The 21543-nt window shown below is 56.9% G+C and overlaps 8 protein-coding genes across 8 annotated transcripts; 3 read left to right on the plus strand and 5 right to left on the minus strand.

The window, feature by feature from the left end:
• Nucleotides 1-4078: 4078 nt before the first annotated feature.
• On the plus strand, nt 4079-4900 carry PG986_011698 (uncharacterized protein; the record flags this gene model as incomplete). Its single annotated transcript, XM_066847920.1, has 1 exon — nt 4079-4900. One exon carries the CDS (start codon nt 4079-4081, stop codon nt 4898-4900), a length of 822 nt encoding a protein of 273 aa, XP_066694616.1.
• Nucleotides 4901-7119: 2219 nt separating this feature from the next.
• Nucleotides 7120-7869, minus strand: PG986_011699 (uncharacterized protein; the record flags this gene model as incomplete). Its single annotated transcript, XM_066847921.1, has 1 exon — nt 7120-7869. One exon carries the CDS (start codon nt 7867-7869, stop codon nt 7120-7122), a length of 750 nt encoding a protein of 249 aa, XP_066694617.1.
• A 925-nt stretch (nt 7870-8794) lies between these two features.
• On the minus strand, nt 8795-9782 carry PG986_011700 (uncharacterized protein; the record flags this gene model as incomplete). Its single annotated transcript, XM_066847922.1, is given in 2 exon segments — nt 8795-8865; nt 8876-9782. 2 exon segments carry the CDS (start codon nt 9780-9782, stop codon nt 8795-8797), a joined length of 978 nt encoding a protein of 325 aa, XP_066694618.1.
• A 444-nt stretch (nt 9783-10226) lies between these two features.
• PG986_011701 (uncharacterized protein) lies at nt 10227-10917 on the minus strand (the record flags this gene model as incomplete). Its single annotated transcript, XM_066847923.1, has 3 exons — nt 10227-10259; nt 10343-10537; nt 10639-10917. 3 exons carry the CDS (start codon nt 10915-10917, stop codon nt 10227-10229), a joined length of 507 nt encoding a protein of 168 aa, XP_066694619.1.
• An 877-nt stretch (nt 10918-11794) lies between these two features.
• On the minus strand, nt 11795-12582 carry PG986_011702 (uncharacterized protein; the record flags this gene model as incomplete). Its single annotated transcript, XM_066847924.1, has 2 exons — nt 11795-12002; nt 12089-12582. 2 exons carry the CDS (start codon nt 12580-12582, stop codon nt 11795-11797), a joined length of 702 nt encoding a protein of 233 aa, XP_066694620.1.
• Nucleotides 12583-14176: 1594 nt separating this feature from the next.
• PG986_011703 (uncharacterized protein) lies at nt 14177-15706 on the minus strand (the record flags this gene model as incomplete). The annotated part of the gene is made up of 1 exon (XM_066847925.1): nt 14177-15706. One exon carries the CDS (start codon nt 15704-15706, stop codon nt 14177-14179), a length of 1530 nt encoding a protein of 509 aa, XP_066694621.1.
• A 2472-nt stretch (nt 15707-18178) lies between these two features.
• PG986_011704 (uncharacterized protein) lies at nt 18179-18781 on the plus strand (the record flags this gene model as incomplete). Its single annotated transcript, XM_066847926.1, has 2 exons — nt 18179-18294; nt 18373-18781. 2 exons carry the CDS (start codon nt 18179-18181, stop codon nt 18779-18781), a joined length of 525 nt encoding a protein of 174 aa, XP_066694622.1.
• A 1259-nt stretch (nt 18782-20040) lies between these two features.
• PG986_011705 (uncharacterized protein) lies at nt 20041-21543 on the plus strand (the record flags this gene model as incomplete). Its single annotated transcript, XM_066847927.1, has 1 exon — nt 20041-21543. The coding sequence occupies one exon, from the start codon at nt 20041-20043 to the stop codon at nt 21541-21543; it is 1503 nt and encodes a 500-aa protein (XP_066694623.1).

A 21543-nucleotide genomic window follows, 5' to 3' on the forward strand; every position in this document is an offset into this window, starting at 1 on the left:
GATACATGAATCGCTTCTCAAACAAGAAAGTGTATAAAAAAAAATAAAAAAAAAAGAAGGCGAGCAGATGGAGGTTTAAGTGGGCGCCCGTCGTCTTGCAAGACAAGAGGGCAAGGAGGAACCACAAGACTAAATGGGCATACGCTGCCGACGAACTAGTATTGTGTGCATTGTCATCTGCTGGCTTTAGGGGACTTGGGGACGTGGTTCTGTTTCGAGTAGACACGGCTTGACTTTCAGCTGAAGATCAACCAAAACGAGGCATGAAATGCCAGGCGCCGGTGTCGCAAATCCTCGTTTTCACATGCTTCCACGCCGACTACCCCAAGACACACCCAGCCCAGTCCCAGCAAGCATTCCTTTTGGTGTTGCAGTGGTGGGCAGGCAGGCGGCAAGGCGGTTGGTTGGGTGGCCATCTTCTGGCCATCCTCAAATCTGCCCACCCTCCCAGAGCCCCCAGGGCCACACTAGCGCATCATCTGGACAAGGCTTGTCCAACAACATGCTATCGGGGAGGAGGCATCTAGACTGGCTGGGCTGCCACTCGCCGATCGACTGGTCCAATGGTTGTCTGTCGCGTTGTCGTTGTGAAACTGGATGTCAGAACGTTATTCCTCATGGGGGGTTGCATCGTGCCTTAGCCCTCCCGAGGAATTCGTACGGAAGGGTTACATATGCCCGATTGCCACATGCTTCTCGTCGGGAGCTGCTTCGTGCCTGTGCTTGTGCTTGTGCTTGTGCTTGTGCGTCTGCTGCCAATCCGCATGGCCGTTCTCTGTCTGTCCTACCACTTCTAATACTACAGCAATAAAGAGTGAGGGTAGGTTCTTCCGCGTGATCCAATGGCTCTTGGTAGTCATGCATGTCTTGGGGCGAGTAGAGGAGGGGGCGGGAGTCAAATGACTAGCGAATCAGGAACCCTCCCCGATTTGCTGACAGAGTTCGCATGGCATTTTTAAGGAGCGCGATCTTAGCGCGAGCCCTCTTCTCCGTTTAGCTGCCTCTGGCTGCAACAGCTGACCTCGCTGCATGCTGTAGAGTTCGCACAAGTGGACCGTCGCGGTAAGATAGTGAGAGGATATCCCCAACCTTGGCGGGCGAAGCTATGCGATGCGCATTCAATAGTTGTAGGTTTCCTGGTATCGTCGCTATCACTAAGCGGTTTATAGTGGAAGAGTGGTGTAGTTCGCAGATGCTAAATGGCCGAACTTGCTAGGTATCTGGAGAAGCCAGCCGAGCGGGCAGGTGTGCGTTGGTGCCAACCAGGCCTCATGGACCCCCCAATTGCCGGTTGAAGGGGTGGGAAGGGAGGACGAATGGGCAAGACTGGCTGGCACTGATGAGTTTGCCGAATTGAGAACCGATCTGAAGACGCCACGACGCCCGGCTGGCCGACGGTAACGAGCAGCGAGCAATATCGCCCAGCCGCCATTCCCCTCGATTGATTTGTTGCTACACACCCACGTGTGGTCATGGGAACAGTATATCGGAAGCTTCATATCGCGTCCCCCGGGGTGCGACGTACAAGCAACACAGAAAATCGGTATGTAGGTAGTTCGCCCATCAAGATACACTCATCCCAATCCGGACGTTCGCTGCCTCCAACGGTTTATTGAGAAACATCCGTTAAAGCTCATGAAAACCGTCAAGTGAAGTCTGCCTGCTCTGCACAGACTCAGGGTACGGAAACCAAAATCCCCGGGCCGTTCCAGTGTCAACCATCTTTAACCTTGTTCAACCACCCCGTTTCACTCGTCCGAACAGCAGAGCCGGTACGCTTAATACAACCTTTCTTTGCCTCAACGACGTGCAACACAGAGAGGTTTGGATTTCCGGTCGCCCCTTCGATGATAATTGACTTACATGTAGGAAATCCGATCAGCCGTTCACCCAGTCGGTACCATGCTGACCGCATCGGGTGTTTGAAGGCTGGATGCGTCCGACCCAGCAGTGCCGGGTCTGGCGGTTTTTCTCTTGCGTAACTATTCTCCGACGCGAGCACCAGAAGTCTCGGAAATCTCCAAGTGACGAGAACGACGTCCTATGGTAACCACCGGGTTTCTTGTTGATCCTCACGACATTGAAAGACATATTACCCCATATAACACAATGGGGAGGGTGCCGGCGCGGCGCGGCGGCTGATTACCTCCGTGCTATGTTCTACAGCTCTAGTTGGTAAGGCGTGCAACCCTAGCCGTCAGGGAATCAAACCCCACGATCTTCTAGAACCCGGACTAGGCAGCCCCAGGACCCTTCCTTTTTTTTCCTTATCTTTGCGATTACTCGGCATCATCGCCAATGCCATGCAGCCGATGCTTACTGTTTACTTTAATATCAAAGGTGAGCCAGTGGGGGTGTTGCCAGTTGCAGTTGCCCAGACGAACGCTTGGCGGGTTTTCTTCATCCGGCGCAGTCTGCATCAAAAAAAAGACGTACGATATCTCTGGATGCAATGCGAGGCCACGACGACCTCAACCTCACGCCGCCGATCAGATAGGGAAGGGATCGGGGCCGGAGTCCGGAAACAGTTCCTCATTGGCTTGACACCTCCTCTCGCTTGCCGTTCTAACCTGAGGTCAGTTGAGTCGTTGAATGAGACAAGACCGACGTTGCCGCGACGTTGACAGAATCTCAGCATTGCCTCTCCGTGTAATCCCATCGTCATGCCGCTGATCAGGCCCAAATTCAACGATTCTTCTTCCCTCTGCTATTGCATATCGCGACAGGGATGAGTCGAACATGTCTCTGCTTACTGCTACCTGTCTGGTCTCGCTGGTCGCCAGCCTTTTTCTTTCATCAATGGCGCGACAAAGGACAGATTGACGGCGGGACACAGCCACGAGATGGCGGGTTTGATTAAGGACGAGAGTTGATCCTTTTTCTGCCGGCGAAATTCCCAAACCACTAGATTCTAACAGTAAGCAGCAGCAGCATGGACCAGCGAGACCAGACAGATGCGATATGACGATGGTCGTTCGTCCCAGGTGCCTGGTAATTAAAAACACTTTAAAGGGATTTTTGCAGGGAATATGGACGAGCCGAACCACCGTGGTGCCGCCTGGGCCCAGCAGGCCGGTCGTTCTAGCGAGCGCAGGAGGTTTTGGGGGTGCAGCTGCAGGCCAATGCTCGTGTTGTCCACTGACGTGGCCAGGGCCCGGGCCAATGAGCTGTCCAAATCGTCCCTTTTTCCTTTTCCCAGGCTTGCCAGGCTCCCCAGGCACCTCAAACCCCCCGGCCACCACCACCACCACCATGCTTTCTCTAGGTATCTATGCCAATGTGCATACACGGATCAGCTGAAACCCGGTTTTTGCTGCCTCTCCAATTCCCATTCCTTGCAGGTGATCATGGGTTGCTATCCGAATTCTGTGCAACTGTTTTCTTTTCGTTTATTCGCTGGATGCGCTGAATGCGCGCAGGAGCTGGGCAAACATTGCTGATGTGTCAGGCCATAGTGCCTGAGGGGTCCCCCCGGCGAGGGGAAAGAAAAGAGCCGGGTGTTTGAGGTGCTTGATAGCTCCGGGTGGTCAAAAATAGATGATAATGCGGGAGGGAGACAAGCGACCCCACCACCACAACACACCCTCCATGCGGTGAACCGATGCCTCGTTCCTGGCGTGGGAGTAAGTGGTGAGTGACCGGCCAAGAGGGAGGGCTGGTTGTCATTGGTGGTCGTCCAGTCCGGTCCGTGTGGAGGCTTTGCAGTTGGGTATTAATGAGCTGGCATCTCGGACTCATCTCTGTCTCGCTCTCTCTCGGTCGCGGGTTGGCAAATGTTGTGCATATGTACTTACACGCTACTGTTCGTCACTCACTTTACTTTATTATCGGACACAGGCCTCTCTGCTCTTAGCCTCTGCTACTTCTTCGCCGGTCGTCGTCCCTCCTTTTCCTGAGCCCGCGTAGATAATGCCTGCGTAGCCGAGATTAGGTTGACTCAAAAAGTCGGTCGCTTTCACCACACACCAGAACCAGAGACGGGGAAATGAGCAGTTAATCTTATCATGAGCACTCGCTTATTACTATTATAATACCCTCAACGAGAAGAAACAAGTCCCCTTCCTCCTCGTTTTCCGCCATGATTATCCCCACGACCATCGTCGTCGCTCGAAGGGAATCCTCCTCCTCCTCGGACCCCGCCGCCGACGGCAGCAGTACGGGCGGCCCCCGAAACCTGATCATCATCTCCACCGTCCTCGGCAGCGCCCTGCTCCTCGCCACGGTCCTGACGCTCCTGCTGCTGTGGAGCCGGAAGCGGCAGCGGCGGCGGGCCGAGTACCGGGAGGCGCGCCTGCGCGACCCGACCCTGACGTGGGACGACTACGAGCGGCGGCGGAAGCTGCGGCGCTCCATGCTGATGTGGGAGGAGGAGGTCCAGCGCGACATCATCCTGCGCAAGACGCTGCAGAGCCGGACCTCGTTCAACACCTCCCAGTCCCAGCTGCGGACGGCGCGGACGCGGACGCCGCCGTCCCCCACCGCCACCGCCCACACCACCCACACCACCCACGCCACGCGCACCACTCACACGCGCACGCAGCGGCAGCCCAAGAGGATGCGCTCGCAGTCCTGGCATCCCAGCACCGTCCGGGCGGGCACCAACTCCGCCTCGTTCCCCGAGATGACGGAGAACGAGCACCGGGACGGCTTCGTCCAGGAGTGGCGCGACATCGAGGCCTCCCTCGACATGACGTGGCAGATCCTCACGGGCAAGAGGCACCCGTCCACGGACGACACGCGGCGGCATTTACTGAGGGATAGCTCGGACGAGCCGCTCGCGCGGCCGCCGACGGCGCTCCTCAAGCAGCCTTCGCTCTGGGCCCACCCGGCGTTTAGGGGTCTGGTGCGCACCGGGCCCAAACACTCCAGCTTACCGGCCACGATAAGCGGCACGTCGTGACGATATCATCGACACTTACACCATGGTAGCTCCCAGCAGGGAGCAAATGCACATAGCATAGAACTAGGCCGCGTGGCCGAAACTACGCAACATCTACAAGGAGTTCATCGGAGAATAGGGGCATAAGGCACGATGGGAATTGATTGGTGTTATGGGTTTAGCAAAGCGGGTGTTCCATGGGTAGCGGATAATGTTTATACCCCCTTGTTTACGTACGTACTCACTTAAAGCTAGCCACGTGTCATTTAGGATCGATCCGGGGATCGGTTCAATGAATGGCCTGTCAGCTTCTCGACACGCTTTCCGAGAACAAAGGACAGACACACTCCTTGAATACAATCAATTCAAACATCATCCGACATCCGGCTTGGGCTGTGTCAGGTAGAACAATTTGAAGGAGAAAGTTGCTTATGTTTCTGGCAAACCCTCGTCTGCCTCTAAATCGCGAATTACGCCGAGATGAGCATTCTAACATAATCTGTGGTTCTAGACCACTTTGATGTTTGATTCTTCCTTTACCCTTGAGACTTTTGGACTGTCGAAGGGGTGCTAAGGTGTGCTCAACCAGCAGGCCTACGTACGCCGGCGAAAGGGGTTGGAAACTCTGAGTGATCAATTGTGTCATTGTAATAGTGATTTCCAGTCCATCTTCATCTTGGTTGGAAGGTCTCGATTCTGAATGTCATTCGTGGTTGACTATGCTAGACTTCCTAGTCCCAAGCTCGGCGGGCACTGGATGCTGGCGACTCTACGCCACATCACTCTTAGTAAAGTCTTTTCCCATTATTTTATACATACACGCTTTGCCGAGCCCCTCAACCATCTGTCATACAAACTCAGTCTGCTTTAGCTTGACGATGGACAATTTCATTGGCTGTTCACTGATCATCTGCCGGAAGCTCCTAGCCCCTGAATGCGGCCGCACTCGGCTATTCCCTCGAGACCAGCTTGAAGGGGTGGTATTGCAGAAACCGCAAGTTATACTTTTTGCACTCAAATGAAAGTAATTGGTTTTCTCTACCCGAAATAGAGGTGAGAATACATGGCTGACTTTTGGCTGCAACGATTTCCGAGCAACAAGCAGTTTCTGGTGTCAATTCCAGAAGGATCTTGGAGTTTGAGCAACACGAAGCAGTTGTTTCGCTATGGCAAGAGGGAACCTTCCATTCTCTGTTCTGGTAATGGATTAAATCGATGTCGGGGCTTTTGTCAGGGGGCGGTACCATGAGAATGCTCCCACAGTCCAACTAGCACACATCAAGCTTGCCGTCACCTGAAATCCAAGGCGGTTAGCTTACTGCATTGAGCACCATGCCCAGCTAAACACGTCAAAGATGCTTGCACCAGGAGTAGTAAATGGTGACTTCATGACATAGTCGCTGTCAATCTAATGTAACCAGAGTAGGTGATCAGATAATGAGGCCATAACATAGCCTTCTTTTCAGGTAAAATGGCACTGTCATGGGCGGCAGTGGTTCATCTCCTTTAGATTTTCAGAGGCATGGCCGCTCGAGTTGGCTTACCTGAAGCTTGCTTCAACGCCAGAGAAATAAGTGCCTGTCTGGCTGGCTTCGCCACGACTTGCGTGACGTGTGGTGAAATTCGCACCATACCGAGCGGTAAGAAGGCCGGATCCAGACCCAGTGGCGCCGCATTCGACTACCTACGAAGGCGAAAGAAAGGGGGCCGCCGACGACTAGTTACATGCTAGAGAGTAGCCACAAGCTTCGAACACACCGAGCCTACGTCTCTCTATAAAGGTTACATCCCCTCCGCCCCGAATACCCAAAAGGAATTCTTATTCCTCATCACACAACTACCATCATCATCACCAGTCACTCTTTTATCCCACCACACTCTTTTGGCAATTTGTCATTAGCACAGCTTCACCCAGTCTTACCTGATCCACACTCACTCACTCTCTCCAACCAAAGCGTCATTCCCTACCAGACAAAATGAAGACCAACGCCGTCGTCGCCGCCATCCTCCTCGGCGCCGCCCCCTTCGTCGCCGCCCACGGGGACTCCTACGGCAAGCCCGCCCAGCAGCAGCAGCAGCAGGACTCGTACGGTAGCGGCGGCGCCCAGCCCACCGTGACTGCCGCGTCCGCGCCCGCGCCCGCCTCGACCCAGGCCGCTTCGCCCGCGTCGGGCAGCTACGGCCAGCAGCCCGCCCAGCCCGTCCAGCAGCAGCAGGGCCCGTCCCCCCGCCTCGGGCAATTACGGCCAGCCGCAGCAGCAGGGCCAGGGGCCTACGGCGGTAACATCGGCGCCCAGATCCCCAACATCGTCGGCGGCGTCGTCAAGGGCGCCCTGCCCCTCGTCGGCGGCGTCGTCAAGGGCGCCGTGGACGGCCTCGTCGCCCCCGTCGTCGGCACCGCCCTCAACGTCGGCAGCAAGGTCCTCGGCGGCATCGGCGCCAACGTCGGCGTCAACGGCCAGGGCCAGGGCTACACGGGCGGCAACGTCGGCGGCCAAGTTGGTGCCAACGTCGGTCTGCCCGGCGTCGGCCTGTCTGTGGGTCTTCCCGGCGTGGTGGGCGCCAACGTCGGCGTCAACGCCCCCGGCAGCGTCGGCGTCTCGGCTGGTCTGCCCTACCTGGGCGTCGGCGCGGGCGCCAAGGTCGGCCTCGACGGCGTCGGTGCCAACGCCAACATCCCCGGCTTCGGCGTCGGCGCCAAGGCTGGCTGGGGTGGCCTCGGCGCCAAGGCCGACACGCCCTTCGGCGGCGTCGGTGCCAACGTCGGCGTCAACGGCCTCGGCGTCAAGGCCGGTGTCAGCGGCGCTCCCGGCGTGGGCGTTTCCGTCGGTGGCGGTTCCGGTGTCGGTGCCAACGTCGGTGCCAACATCGGCACCAGCGGTGTCGGCGCCAGCGTCGGCGTTGGAGCCAACGGCCAGACTGGTCCTTACAAGCGCGCCCATGTCCGCGACTTTGGCAGCGTCGAGGTTGCTGAGAACTAGAGTGTTCATTCCGCCACGGTAAGGAAGTGGTCAGCAGGAAGTCCACGAGCTGCTATTTTGCCCTACGCTTCCCTTCTCATACCCCCCCCTTTTGCTTAACATGGTCGCTCCGTTTCGTTTTCGGGCACACGGTTACTAATACGCGGATTCTACACAGGTATGATGGGCTCTACGCAGGGGACCGCATTCAGGCAGATGCCTTCTTTATGACAACATTGCTTTTATCTGTTTGAGGGTTGCACGGGCTAGACTGGAGCTGGGGTTGTCGCGGTTCTCACTTTCTTCGAAGAGAGAGAATGAGCATGGGAAAAGAAAACAACGGGGCGGGGAAAACTGGGTGTTCTGTCGGTTTGGAGTTTATCGTTTTTGGGAATTGGTTTCTTGCCACTTATATCTTCTCAGGCTGTGTCCTACCGCGGCCGAAAAGTTCTTCACGGATGCGAAAGCTCTGTCAGGGTCATCCGAGAAGAAGCGGGCCATGGACGGGGTGATCCGTCTTTGGAAGCTGCTCCCCTCGGGATCTGACTCTGTTTCTGCCATCAGGAAGACAATTAATGCGATGATGATGGTATTGTTTAATCACTTATCCTGTGTTTTGGTCTCTCGTGACTGGTGCTCGCCATTTGGCCCCCCAATCCACATGCTGAAACTTGTCGAGCCAGAACCGAGACCTTTCCCCTGCGCGCATCCTTTACTGTCATAAGAAGCGCTCCTTGAGCCGGACGACTATTCAGATACGAACGACACTCACAACCATACAAGAACGTGCGTGCAATGGCAATCGAACAAGATACGCATTAAAGCTCCATCGACCCCCTCTGCCTCGTAGACCGACCCAGGTCACATCTGATTGCACGGATGCTCCTCCTCCGCCGGCCCCAACTTCTTGTGCGCCCACTTCTGGTGGTACACCGTCCAGCGCCACCCATTGAAGTCAATCTCCGACACCACCGCCCCGTCGAACCCGAGCCCGAGCCGCCGCCGGTACGCCGCCGTCTTGGGCCCCTGCAGGTACCAGCGCCGCCGTCCGCAGCGCGGGCAGAGCCCCCCTCGCTCCCCGGCGGCCCACGCCTCCCCGACGCGAACCGCGGCACCGCGAACGCGTCCTGGCCCTCCCGGTCCAGCAGCGCGAGGAACGCGTACACGGCCCGCGTGAGCGCGCAGTCCGCCGTCCGGGGCGGCACCGACACCGCGGCCCGCGGCGGCAGGCGCGCGGTCAGGGGGCAGCCGCACACGGTGCCGGCGGGGATCTGGTCGCTGACCGGGTTGGCGGGCGCGCCGAAGTCGCACTCGATCCCGACCAGGGCCTCGCTCTCCCGCCCGAACGCGTCCGGGACGACGGTGAAGGTGGTGTCGGCCCAGACGGTCTGCGTGCACGCGAGCGACCGGGGGGCGCTCGCGTGGTAAAAGTCGACCTGGTGGTTGATGGCGAAGCGCCGGACCAGGCGCGCGTCGTCGCCCAGGTCCTGCAGCCAGCGCTCGAGGTAGAGGACGTCCCAGGGCTCCTGGACCCAGAGGCCGACGCGCAGCAGGTTGTCGCCCAGATACAGTGTCAGGAACTCGCGGCGCACCTGCCGGCACGTCTGCGCGACGGCGGGGGTCCAGAAGCGCGGGCGCGCCGAGGCGGGCATGCGGTAGCGGCGGAAGGAGGACGGGTACTGGGGCGGCGTCGCGGGCAGGAGCAGGGCGTAGATGGCGTTTCGGAGCTCGAGCGGGAGCTTCGCGAGGAGGTGGCAGCCCTCGTGCCGGCTGCGGCTGCTGCCGTTGGCCGCGCCATCTGACGAGGGCGGCTGGCGCGGAATTAAGGGGGCATTAGCTGCTGCTAGCTCGGTAGGCTGTGTAGGCGTAGCAGCCGCAGCGACGACTGATTGACATGGCTCATCGCGGGTAGTGCTTGTTGTCGTTGTAGGATTGACGGTCATGTCCGCCATGCCTGGACCAGAAACATTGTCTCCTAGTACGGGGGTAGGGGAATGGGGCATTCGTTTATCTTTATTAAATACTTGTTTGTCTACCGCTCAGCTCTGCCGGACCAAAGTGGCTGGGCTGGGGGCAAAATCATGCAGTGAGTCACTAGTTGGATGCGCGCGCGAACGAAACACGGCTCCGCCGTTGGCGCCGGCTCAACGTCTGGGGCTAACGGAAATACATTATGCGGGCAGCCTACGACTACACGGACTCGTACTTGTTCAAGAACAAGCGAGAACTGCAATAAAAAAAATAGCAACTCGAAGCGACCGGCGTATTCAGATAGCGCCATTGACCAACGACCCGCTGGGCGGAACTGGACTTGAAGCAAAGTAGGGCAATTGATTGCCGATTGGGCGACGACATGGCAAAGCCATCGCCTCGCCAAGGAAGACTCATCAAGTCCCGGGATACTTCTCCCCTTGATCCCACTAAGCAGGATAGTGAACCAGCATTAGTATTTGACCCATCGCTCCTATGACAACCTCGAGGACGGGGCGTCTGGTATGCTTACATGCTCCACGATGCACCCGGCATCCCACCGGTACCTGTCGACAATCTCGCCACTCATGCTGTTGCGGTAGTGCAGCCAGCTCATCGGGCTGTTGAACGTCGTGCCCAGCACCGTGATCTGGGTGCTAGGCCAGATGGGACCGAGGACGTCCAGGGCCGGTCCTGGGCCGTCGCCGCTTGCGAACGGGTTGTGGTTCTGCGCGCATCATCCTTCGTATTAGTACTCTCATCTATCGATGCGTTCCGGACCGGCGAGGCTGTTCGTCAATCAATCAACCAATCAATTGATATACGTACCCTGTAGGAGGCCGCGATGTACTCGAACGCCTCGGTCAGGTTCTTGGTGACCAGGAAGGCGTTGGCGAACTTGTCGAACCGGGCCTCGGTCTCCTCGACGCTCGGGGCGGGCGTCATGGCCACGCAGGGCGGCGGCGTCACCACAGCTGCGGCACGGAGGTCCTCCTCCACGACCACTCTACTTGGGACCTCGGAGGTGCCCCTGGTCGGCGCCGCCGAGACCATCTCCACGGCGCCTAGGAGCCCCGCTAGGAGCGCGACGATGCGGACGCTGACCATTGCGTGAGTGTGCGTGTGTACGACTGAGACAGGCAGGAGTGGCTTTCAGGTGCTTTGGCGATCGGGTCGAAATAATACGTCGGTGGGAGTTGGGGGAAAAGAGGACAGCCGAATGTGCTCCATCGCCTCCAGGCGAGGGGTCTCCTTATATCACCATGTCGAGTCGTATTGGTCTCTGTATAGAGCCAAGAGGGTACCACCCTCATCCATTTGCGCAGTTCCTAATGAAGAAGGTCAACGTCTCGACGGGGTTGGTTCGGCACTTGTGCCCGTCGCAATGCCGCCGATCTCCCAAGGGAATTCCCACGCGGGGGTTCGCCATTACCCGGTTTTCCCGCCTTGGAGACCAGGGCGCTCCGTTCGGCTCTTGCGATAGGAGCGTTCCTGGAGCGGTATATTTTAGTGAGATATAGGTGCCATGCAGCTCTATCTGCAAGCCTGAAGGGAATGGTTCTTGCCGAGGACGCATGTGCATGGGTGGGTAGGTGATACGGTTGGGGTTTGGATGATGGTACGATGACGTCGTGAAGAGTCAAGCATCAAGAGCATCGCTCATCGAGAGCCTCACCATATGTCATGGTCGCAATTTTGGAATTGTAAAGGAGGATTGATTTTCAGTAAAGAAAGAACATCGTCCGTCAGCCAAGAGAACTGAAAAGCTGAAGTCGATGTCAAGCTTCCCCAAACGAGACGACGGTAAAAGTCAACCAATCAATGCACATGCCCAGAACCAATGAAATCCAAACGAGCGCAACTCGGTTTGTACTTTACTTCTTATTCAATTTTAGGTATTATGGATTATATACCATAGATATTCATACCATATGTAGATTTGCAGCTGCATGCTTTGGGCTGGAGCTCCCATCCATCCCCCCTTCTATATCGAGACGTCGCCCTTCTTGGGCGTCTCCTCCGCACCGCGCACCGAGGCAAGCAGCTTCACCTGCGGCGCGAGCAGCATCACGTAGCACGAGTGCAGCCGGCGGGGCACCGCGAACAGAAAGCTGCCGCCCCTGCGCACCTGGCGCCTCTCCTCCTCCCGCTCCTCCTCCGTCGTCATCATCATCATCGTCGTCGTAGTGACACTAGTAGCCGCAGTCTTCTCGTTGATGTTCTCATTTCTGTTCGTCCCCTCCTCCTCCTCCTCCTCCTCCCCCAGCGCGGCAGGGACGCGGCCTGGTCCTCGATGGCGACCCAGCCCTCGACGCGGTGCGCGGCGCGCAGGACCCAGCGGCCCGCGGGGCTGCGGTGCACGTGGGGCTCGATGGCGTCGCAGCCCTCGCGCTGCCACATGGTGAGGGCGTTGGAGAGGGACATGGCGCCGACGAACCAGCCGAAGAGCATCATGTAGAAGTAGGACGCGGCGCTGCTGAAAGCGACGGCCCGGAACAGCGCGGCGGCCTGCCACAAGCCGCTGCTGCTGCCGTCAGTGGCGGGTGTGGCGGCCTGGAAGCCGCGGACGAGCTCGGACGCGTCTTGCACCACGGTCGGCAGGAAGAACCACAGGTTCAGCACGCTCAGGCTGAGCCACATGGCGCTCGCGATCAGGAAGGCGGCGGCGTAGACGGTGCAGCGGCCGTGGGTGATGACCAGTAGGGCGGACAGCGAGTGCAGGACCACGATGAAGCAGCAGCTGTAGTAGAAGACGTCGTCGATGACCGTCATTTTGAAGTATGTGCCCAGTAGTATATCGGTGATGTGTGTATACAAAGGAGTAAGTGGATGTGCGTGTGGGCGTATGTAAATGTTTTGTTTCGTGGTATAGTTTAAAACAAGAAAATGGGTATATGTTGCAATATATGCTGGGTATCGTTGATGTTGTTGGTTGGTGGTGGTGTTTCCCGTTCACCGACTTGGTTACTGCGGTTGTGGTTCCGGACCCCGAGATTGAGCAAAAACCCGACGACAACGATGCACTTCAGGTGGGCAAGAGTAAAATGCGATAGAAAACAAAACAGTAAGGGGAGACCAGACCAGCAGAAAATTGAAGAAAAAAAAAGGGAGAAGCTGAGATTAGATTGAAGACAATGTTGTTGACGATCGATTTCGGATCCCGGCCAGCGGAGGCGTACGTAAGGTATTTATTTATTTATTTAATACTTGATCGCTAGCCATGGAAGAGTTGGAAGGACAGGCACCGCGGAGTGCCGTCGACTCGTTCGAGGAGGATCCAAGTTCCAAGTGCACCAAGTGTAAAGTGCCCAAGTAGACTTTTGGTGGAGTGTGGGCTGAAACACCCTTACGAATGCTGTTTCGAGGCCCATGTTTCTGCGCGGGATTAGCGCAACGCGGATGAAGACGTAGCCTGGTGTCACCTAAACGTGAATTGGCCGACTAAGTGGGCGCCTTGGCAGATCTCTCTTTCGGCCGCCCCAGCTTCGGTTCAGGGACTCAGGGGGCATGCAGTAGTTGGGAGGGGCAGTACATACATAGTCCAGTACTGCCCTCTACCGGACACGACCATGACGAAAGGGGTGGTGCCGTGTCGAGAGTCGGGCAGGAAAAGGGAGGCTGGTAAGCGGCGTGCGTGCATATTGCTTGTGATGCTACTAAGACCTCTGCGCTGTAATGCATACAGTACCTAACCTCATAAAAGGTAAATAAACCAACGACAACGAGGTCTTCTAGCGACAGGGCTAGCGGCCGGCCCGCTTGGGTTCTAACGTTCTAACTTCTAAACTTCTGGCCGGCCGACGAACAACTGGGGACTTTGGGTTGCTGTCAATTCTGAGCTGATTCAACGTCACCGAAATAAGGGAGATCGACATGATCCCTGCCGCCAAAGACGCAACTCAATTGACGGCGTTGCACATCTCTATCAGTCATCCCCGCCCCATTTGTCAATTGCTCGAGTCAGTAAACCGGGCGAGCTTGTGGGGTTTTGGATTTTTGGGTTTTGGGGATCTTGGAATCTTGAATCTTGATTCCTTGCAAGTTGGCAAGTAAAGCAAAGTAAATCGGGAACAGGAAATAAATAAAAATTGGTAAGATGTAAGATGTGCGCCTGCTCCCCCTAGATCGTTGCTGGCATCCCCGGCTGGACAAGGTCGTAAGATAAAATAAAAAAGTAAGTACAAAATACAGACATGGAAGAAGAAGAAGAAGAAGTAGAAGGCGTAAGTTCGTCAAAGCGTTAGCGTCGTTCCTTTTCCACCTTGTTCACCAGTCAGTGTGTGGCCATAGTAATCCTTCCTCCACCCTCACCCTCCTCATCCGGGACATCATCATCCATCCCCCATCCCTTCCGGTCTCAACCAACTCAATCGCACTCGTCGCACCCCTTCTGGAACCCCTTCTGTTCGTCGAGGTGCAGCCGGTAGTCGCCGCGGACGAACGCGGCCAGCAGGTTGTTCTCGTACCCCAGGATGCCCTCCATCGACTTGCCGATGCGCCGCGCCTCCTCGAGCGAGACCACGCCCGCCATCTCGTTGCGGTCGTTGCGGCAGTTGGACGACGCGCTGCCGCCGCTGCCCGCGAGCGCCCCCAGCGCCGTCCAGCTCAGCCGCTTGCCCTTGCGCGACACCTCGCGCACCGCCTTGGCCAGCGCCGACAGCTCCCGCATCTCGCTCACGTCCCGCTCGATCCGGCACACCTCCCCCAGCACCCCCGCGCGCGGGTTGCCGTCCGGGAACAGCGCGTCCATGTAGTCGTCCAGCGTGAACCGGCCCCCGCTTGAGAGCCACGACTTGGACCGCCGATGACCACGAGAGCCGTGTGACTGGAGACCGTAGACGGCGCCGACCAAGCGCCCCTCCATGCGCTGCCGCGCGCCCAGGAAGACGCCGATCTTGGCGAAAGGGTCGTCCTCGAACGCGTAGTGGTTCACGATGGGGTATTCCGGGAAGTCTTCGCAGTTGCAGTTGTGGCCTTCGTGGCCGTTGTGGCTGCCCAGAGGTAAGGTCATTTCCGGCATCGCGGATCCGAAGGTGTAGACGTTGAACTTCCCCATCTGCTGTCCGGGCGGGAGGTCGGCGCAGAGGCGCGACATGACCCATGCCATGTCCAGTGCACCGGTGTTGTGCACGATGATGTTCATTTGCTTTGATCGCAGCTTGACGCAATTAGCGCGAACGTGATTGTACACGGCCGTCGAGGTGGGCGTAGGGACTTGTAGCGTTCGCTGAAGGAACCTCGAGAGCAGATCCAGTGGGAACCCGAGCCGGTACGGTAAAAAGGTGTGCATGTCGTGGTTGAAGAGTTCCGTCAGCTTGGGCAAGGTCTTCTTGCGAAGGTGATCTTCGCTCCATTCCATACCGCCGACCACGGCCCACGTATAATGCTCCCATCCTTCTTCCTTTTCTTCGTCGGTCCCGTTCCAGCGGCTGATGAAAGTGCGATCCTCGCTGTTGACGAGCTGGATCAGAGACCAGATCAGACTGCACTCGACCAAGAGGAGAGGTAGCACGAAGAAACCAGGTATCATAAGCCACATCGGGAGAGCCGTTAGTAGTAATTGCAGTTCGAGTAGGGAAAGGACCGAGTAGAGGAATATCTCCCGGTACTCCTTCCAACTCATTTGCCCCCTCCGCCGGGTAAGCGAGGTCGCGAAGGCGGCAAAGATCTTGGAGACTGCGCGCATGCAGTACATCGCATCCGTCCGCAACAGCGGCCAGATTGAATGCTCGTGCGTCAGAGGGACGGTTCCTGTCGCCCCGTCCATTAGAGGGAGGATATAGCTGATGCTCATTGCCGATTGGTCCCGCGTCGGGGAGAAGGGCCCCATGGAGGATCTGGGCGACCCCATCGAGGAGGACGTCGTCGTCCGCACCAGCCACGGCAGAGCGGTCATCCCGAGAAGCGGCAGTTCGAGCTGCGCAGGCTTTCGTGAACGTAACGACAGGGACGAATGACGTGAGTGGGTGTTTTCCTTCCCCAGATGTCTGGGACGAGGCGGTAATCTATCAAACAACATTCCAGAGCGTGAACGAATGACAATGTCCCGAAGCAGAAGAAATGATTCGCAGGCCGGCATTCCTCCCTTAAAATATCCTATCCGTCAAGACTTGGGCGTAAACATAAACAGACAAGGCGAAATTGAGAGGCGCCCGTTGCTGGTCAAAACGGCTGCGCCGGTGAAACTCTATTGTCCATCTGAAGATGGATGGCCCGCGGCAGTTTCACGAAGGGACAAACAAAAACAACTCGGGGAGTCGGGGGGCGCCATCTGCTTAGCGACTTGCGGGAAGCCATCTTGCCACTGATAAGACGAGTCATCGTGTTTTCGATAGTCAAGACCGGCCTTCCTTAGAAGTTGCGTTGGTATGATGGGCCAGCTGCTGCTTGTCGTCATTGCAGACCGTCTGCTGCATCACCAGGGGGCTGCAGAAATTTACAGCCGGCAGCAACTCACTACTGAGATAGTCTGGCTACGCCTCGTAACTGTACCACAGCCATTGTGAAAGGGGTTTTCAGTAGTGCAGGACCACCCGAAAAAACGGCCACCACCCTTTAGTGATATTTTGCCCATCAGGCGGCCAAGCCCATCGTCTCGGAACTAAGTAACCACGAGCCTCCAAGCCACGGATCACTAGGAGTCGACTCCTGAAAGTGTCACTCTATCGTTGCCGGTTGATGCGGTACCAGCCGGATACTATGAGAAAGTCATTGTTCTGGCATTGCAGACGCACAGTAGGTTGCAGCCTACATGTAAGTGTGAAGTATAAACTGAAGTTGTAGGATTAGCTGGGTACATGGGACCGATGGCGGTTTTTCCTGTTCAGCGGTCTTTGCGGCGTTCGTTGGACAACACGCTCCCGAGACATGCTCCCGAGGCTCCGGCATAGATACACACACGAAGATATTTTAGACCGTCGGCGCCAAATGAGAGGGTATCGTCAAAGTGTATCGTCGCAGTGACTCGAATGACAAGGTCCAAGTACTTGCGAGTCTTGGCGAAGTGGTGAATTCGGTTATATGATCTCTGTTAAGCGTCGCAGTTGAGGTCAGAACCGACTTGCATTCTGGAAACCATGGAGATTCCAGCAGACGAACATGCCGGATTGAAGCCGGGTATCATCGGCAATAGAGAAGGGGGAAAATGAGCAGAGTCCCGAGACTGAAATGGATTTCGTACAGGTCCTCTCATACAGCATGTTCTGTAGCGAAGTTGTGGCGCGAAGGTACCATCAACGGCAGATGGGTTGGGTGATGTGGCCCGATACAAGAAGCCCTTGGGTCGCTTTCGCGAAGTCCAACAAGCAGCATGGGCCCTGCCATGATTGCCCACCCTATCGTGATGGCCAAGGGCCAAGTCTGAGCGCAAGCAGGCTAGAATATTCTGTGCGACATGGTCTATCAATTCCGAAGTTGACGATGCAGTCGTAGTGCAGCAGGTCTTGGTTGCGACGGTCGGATGTTTGCTTCTACATAGTCTTCTAGTTCGGGCGACGCTGCACCGTGACTGTGACGGTGGGTAGCTGCTGCACCGGGCAGATTGGCAAGACTGACCCAACCCAACAACGCCTCGGTCTCGGTAATTGAAAGAACCGCCAGACAAGCTTTACCAGTTTGATTTGCCACGCGAGAAGGACCAAGCTGGATGTCTTGGCCACGAGGAGGAAGGTTTCGAAATGTTTACCTCCGGGCAAGACTGGGTGGTGGTGGGCAATGCCAAATGAAATATATTGTCGTCGGTTTTAGCCTATTGATGGATGATCTGGAAGGCCAGGCAGTTCTTGTCTTTGCCTCCCGCTACAACCACTACGGGACGGGGAGCAGAGCAGGGTGGCAGGCTTCCAGGCTCCCAGGCTCCCAGGCTCCCAGGCTCCCCACGGCCTAATTTTAGTGGGCGACACGGCCTGTCGGGGGCCCCGTACAACTCCATGTAACCCACGAAGACGGGCACCAATCAACTACGGCAATGCCAGCCAACTGCAGTGGCAATGGAATCGAACCCATTCGCCCAGAGACAACAAGGAAATATAACAAAAGGACCCCTCTAGATACGACAGTGATGCCGCCCCATATGGTGTTACGGCCGGGGCGAATGGAATGCACATTCCTTGGTTCCCGATCCGGTAGCGATCCGGCGGTTTGGTGTAGGGGGCAATGTCTCTGGGTAATTAAGCCAGCACATTCCCCTCGGCCCAGCCCTGAATGTCTCGCTCCAGCGGCTCGTAACACGTAATAATGAACACGTTCTATTTTTGGTACACTTTGAGAATATCGACATTTTGACGACATATATACCCTTTTTGCCATCATCTCAATAATATCATTCCCTCACCAGCCCATCGCAACATCAGCTCTTTCCGAACAAACAATGAAGTGGACCAACACCATCGTCTCGCTGGCCTTCGCGGCCACAGCCATCATGGCGTCTCCCTTTGCTCACAGCCGCGCAAAAGGGATTGACGTGTACAAACTCACAGTCTCAGGGTAAGCATTATTATCCCCTTCAATCCGTGCTCCATTTTCGTGCACGTGACGCCATCATACTGACAAGGGGACCAATAGCGGAAACCGGGAGCTGGACGGCCAAGTCCTGCGCATGAAGTCCAACAAGATCGGCGTCTACGGGCGCGGGGACAACTACATGATGGTGAAGGTGTACCCGGCCTCCAGCTCGAAGCCCGGCTGCAGCACCCTGCACACCTACCCCATCGGCATCGTGGACCACGCCGTAGCCATCAACGGGACCAGCGCCTTCCGCGACTTCGTCGATGTCACCCAGCCCGCCGGCCTGAGCGCCAGCAACAGCATGACCAACTGGAACTCCTTCAAGATGGCCGACAACCTCCTGAAGCTCGACATGGGCGGCAAGTGGGTAGCCTTCCCCGACGGCAACGGGGGCTGGAATGTCAAGTGGTTTGATGGTAGGGCTCCCAAAAACTGCAGCACGCAAAGAAAGGAGTATTCGTGTTAACAATCTTGCAGGCCAAAGTTTCGTCACCCAGGACTACATACCCATTTCCATCAAATACACGAAAGTGAGTAATTAAAGCAGAGTATGGTGTGCACAGGGGTAGGCATGGCCATCACTATGTTCAAGGCCTACTTATGTTTTCACATAACCGGCGATGAACGAAACACCAGCCAAGACCGTGGGAGGATGTTTGTGTTTCTCTCGAAAGTGGATTTTGCGGTTAGCAACTCAGTTCTTTGCTTTGAGTAGGAAAGAAGGAGAACAGGAGGAGAAAAAGCAGGGATTCACCTGGGGAGTCTGTGCTAATACTGCCTCACAAGGGGCTTGGTCTAATATCTAAGCTGGAGTTGAACAATTATGGTCTTGATGCACTTTTGGACTCGTCCGAGACATTGTGATAGATATCATCTTCTTGACACACTTCAGCTAATTGACTTGAATTATACGACAGCTGCCACTGTATGCATCAGTCAGTCAAAAGTCGTAGTACAGTGTATTATAAATATCGCCACCCTTTTCGCCCCTATTTTGAGGATGATGACCACATACGTGCCATTATTCCAGTCAGGTTCTCAAAGTCCTTCTTTTTACAGGTGGGGTGGTCATTAATACTACGAAGAATCTCTGCCTCGAATTCTATTTCGGTCAAAGACTCGTTTGGATTAGTCGAAGCACCGCATAGGTTCTCGTTATGTCCCACAATCTTGAAGTACAAGACATTGGTGAAGCCCTTACAAAGCCAAGAGGACCAGTGATAGGTGCAACTCATCCTGGGGCAAGACATCCCGAGTCTTGTTCCGGGTATTTCAGGGGTCGCCGAGATCCATTGTGATGATCTAAGCGGGTCGCTGCAGGTCGCCGTCGCCAGCACCTGCTCGTTTACAATGCGCTTTAAGCGGAGACCCCAGGCAACGACACCGTTCATTGTGTTTGTGCCCTACAATCCAGAAAAAGAAACTGAAAAATTCGCAGTTGCCAGTTGCACTTTTCCTCCCTCCATCTGTGAATGTTGTTTCACGGGACCTGCGAATCCTCAGAGCATCCAACCTTCTCTTCCCAACCGTCAACATATTCTGGTGAAGCCTTGCTGCCTTCATCGAAACGGTTTGGGTCACTTTGTGTACAATTCACGGCGCATAAACAGTAAGCGATGATTCCAACAACGATACCCGATCATAAATGCTAACATATATTGGAAAAAGGTCCGACCTTTCGGCTCAACACATTGCTTCCGGTCAAGCATCACTCACCCGAACATCATGGACACCGCAACTCGACGCAAGTTGGCCGTGGAGCGTGCCAAGGTCATGGAGATCGTCACCAACATCTTCCGGGACAAGCTGCCCGAACTGACTCCCGACGAGGACCCCGAGATCCGCAAGCGATGCGGCTACTGCGAGCAACCCGGCAAGAACCACTGCGCCCGTTGCAAGGACGCCCTCTACTGCTCCCGCGAGTGCCAGGTCAAGGACCACCCTCTCCACAAGGCCCTCTGCAAGGCTTACGGCGACTTCACCGACGCGAAGCGCCCCTCCAAGTCCCATGTCCGCGCCATCCTCTTCCCCGCCGCCGAGACCACGCCCAAGCTCGTCTGGATCGAGCAGAAAGTGGCCGAGGGCAAGACGACCATCTACGCCGACAAGCACCTGGGCCGCTACCGCATGACCTTCAACCTCACGAGCGTCAACGCGAACCTCGAGGTCATCGGCCGCGAGACCATCGGCCACGGCCTCGTCGGCCTCTCCGAGTCCAACTGCCCCGCCCCCGGCTGCGTCCTGAACAAGAGCTACATGGCCCTGGGCGAGCCCGCCCACATGATGCCCCGATTCGGCAACCTGATCTTCCTCGCCACCAAGCCCGACCCCGCCTTCAAGGGCCACAACGTCGTCCTGGCCGACGTCGACCTCCGCGACCTCCGCCACGCCCTCGACAACCTGCAGCTGCACGAGATGAACCACGCCGCCGGCCCGCCCGAGCGCCTCGCCACGCTGACCGAGCACGTCGACACCATGCCCGCCCTCCTCATCCACGGCGACGGTGCCTACATGCGCTGGAACGCCCTGCCCCGCGCCCCCGTGCAGCGCATGCAGAAGCTCACGACGCGCCTCACCGTCGTCTCGAAGCGCAACGGGCACCAGGCCATCGAGCAGGACCACGCCGTCGCCGCGCGCCAGGTCGGCCTCGACTGGTTCTTCCGCTGCTACGCCATCGACACGCACGGCTGGGCCGAGGCGGACGTGACGCCCGCCGCGCTGCGCAACGACGCTGCGCGCCACCTGATCCCGCGCGCGCCCACGTACAACCAGCGCCGCAACGAGCGGCTCGGGCTCAAGGTGGGCACGCTCGACGACGGCAAGCCGGACTACATGCAGTGGACGTACCCGCACGTCGGCTCCGTCCTGCTGCTCGAGCGGAGCGGCGCCGTGCTCGAGCCCGAGCACGTCGAGGTCCTCAACCTGTTCATGGACTGCGTCGCGCCCTACAACAAGGCCTTCGCCCGGTCGGACACCGCCGACGAGCGGGACTTGTACGTGGCACCCGGCAAGTGCGGCCAGGAGGCGGCCGCCGCGGCCTTCAAGAAGTTCTGGGACGAGTGGAAGCGCGGGCAGGCCGCGCGGGGGTATTCGTGTCGACCATCTCGTGTCCCCCTACGAGCTCAAGGGCGATGTCGACCCGGGCAAGGTCATGGTCGCGACCATGATGAACAAGGTCCGCCGAGGTGTCGGGTTGGTGGATCAGAGAGCCGCCCAGGACGGAATTGA

Source organism: Apiospora aurea (assembly GCF_038362705.1).
Source record: "Apiospora aurea strain CBS 24483 chromosome Unknown utg000008l_segment0_segment0, whole genome shotgun sequence".
Classification (NCBI taxonomy): Eukaryota; Fungi; Ascomycota; class Sordariomycetes; order Amphisphaeriales; family Apiosporaceae; genus Apiospora; species Apiospora aurea.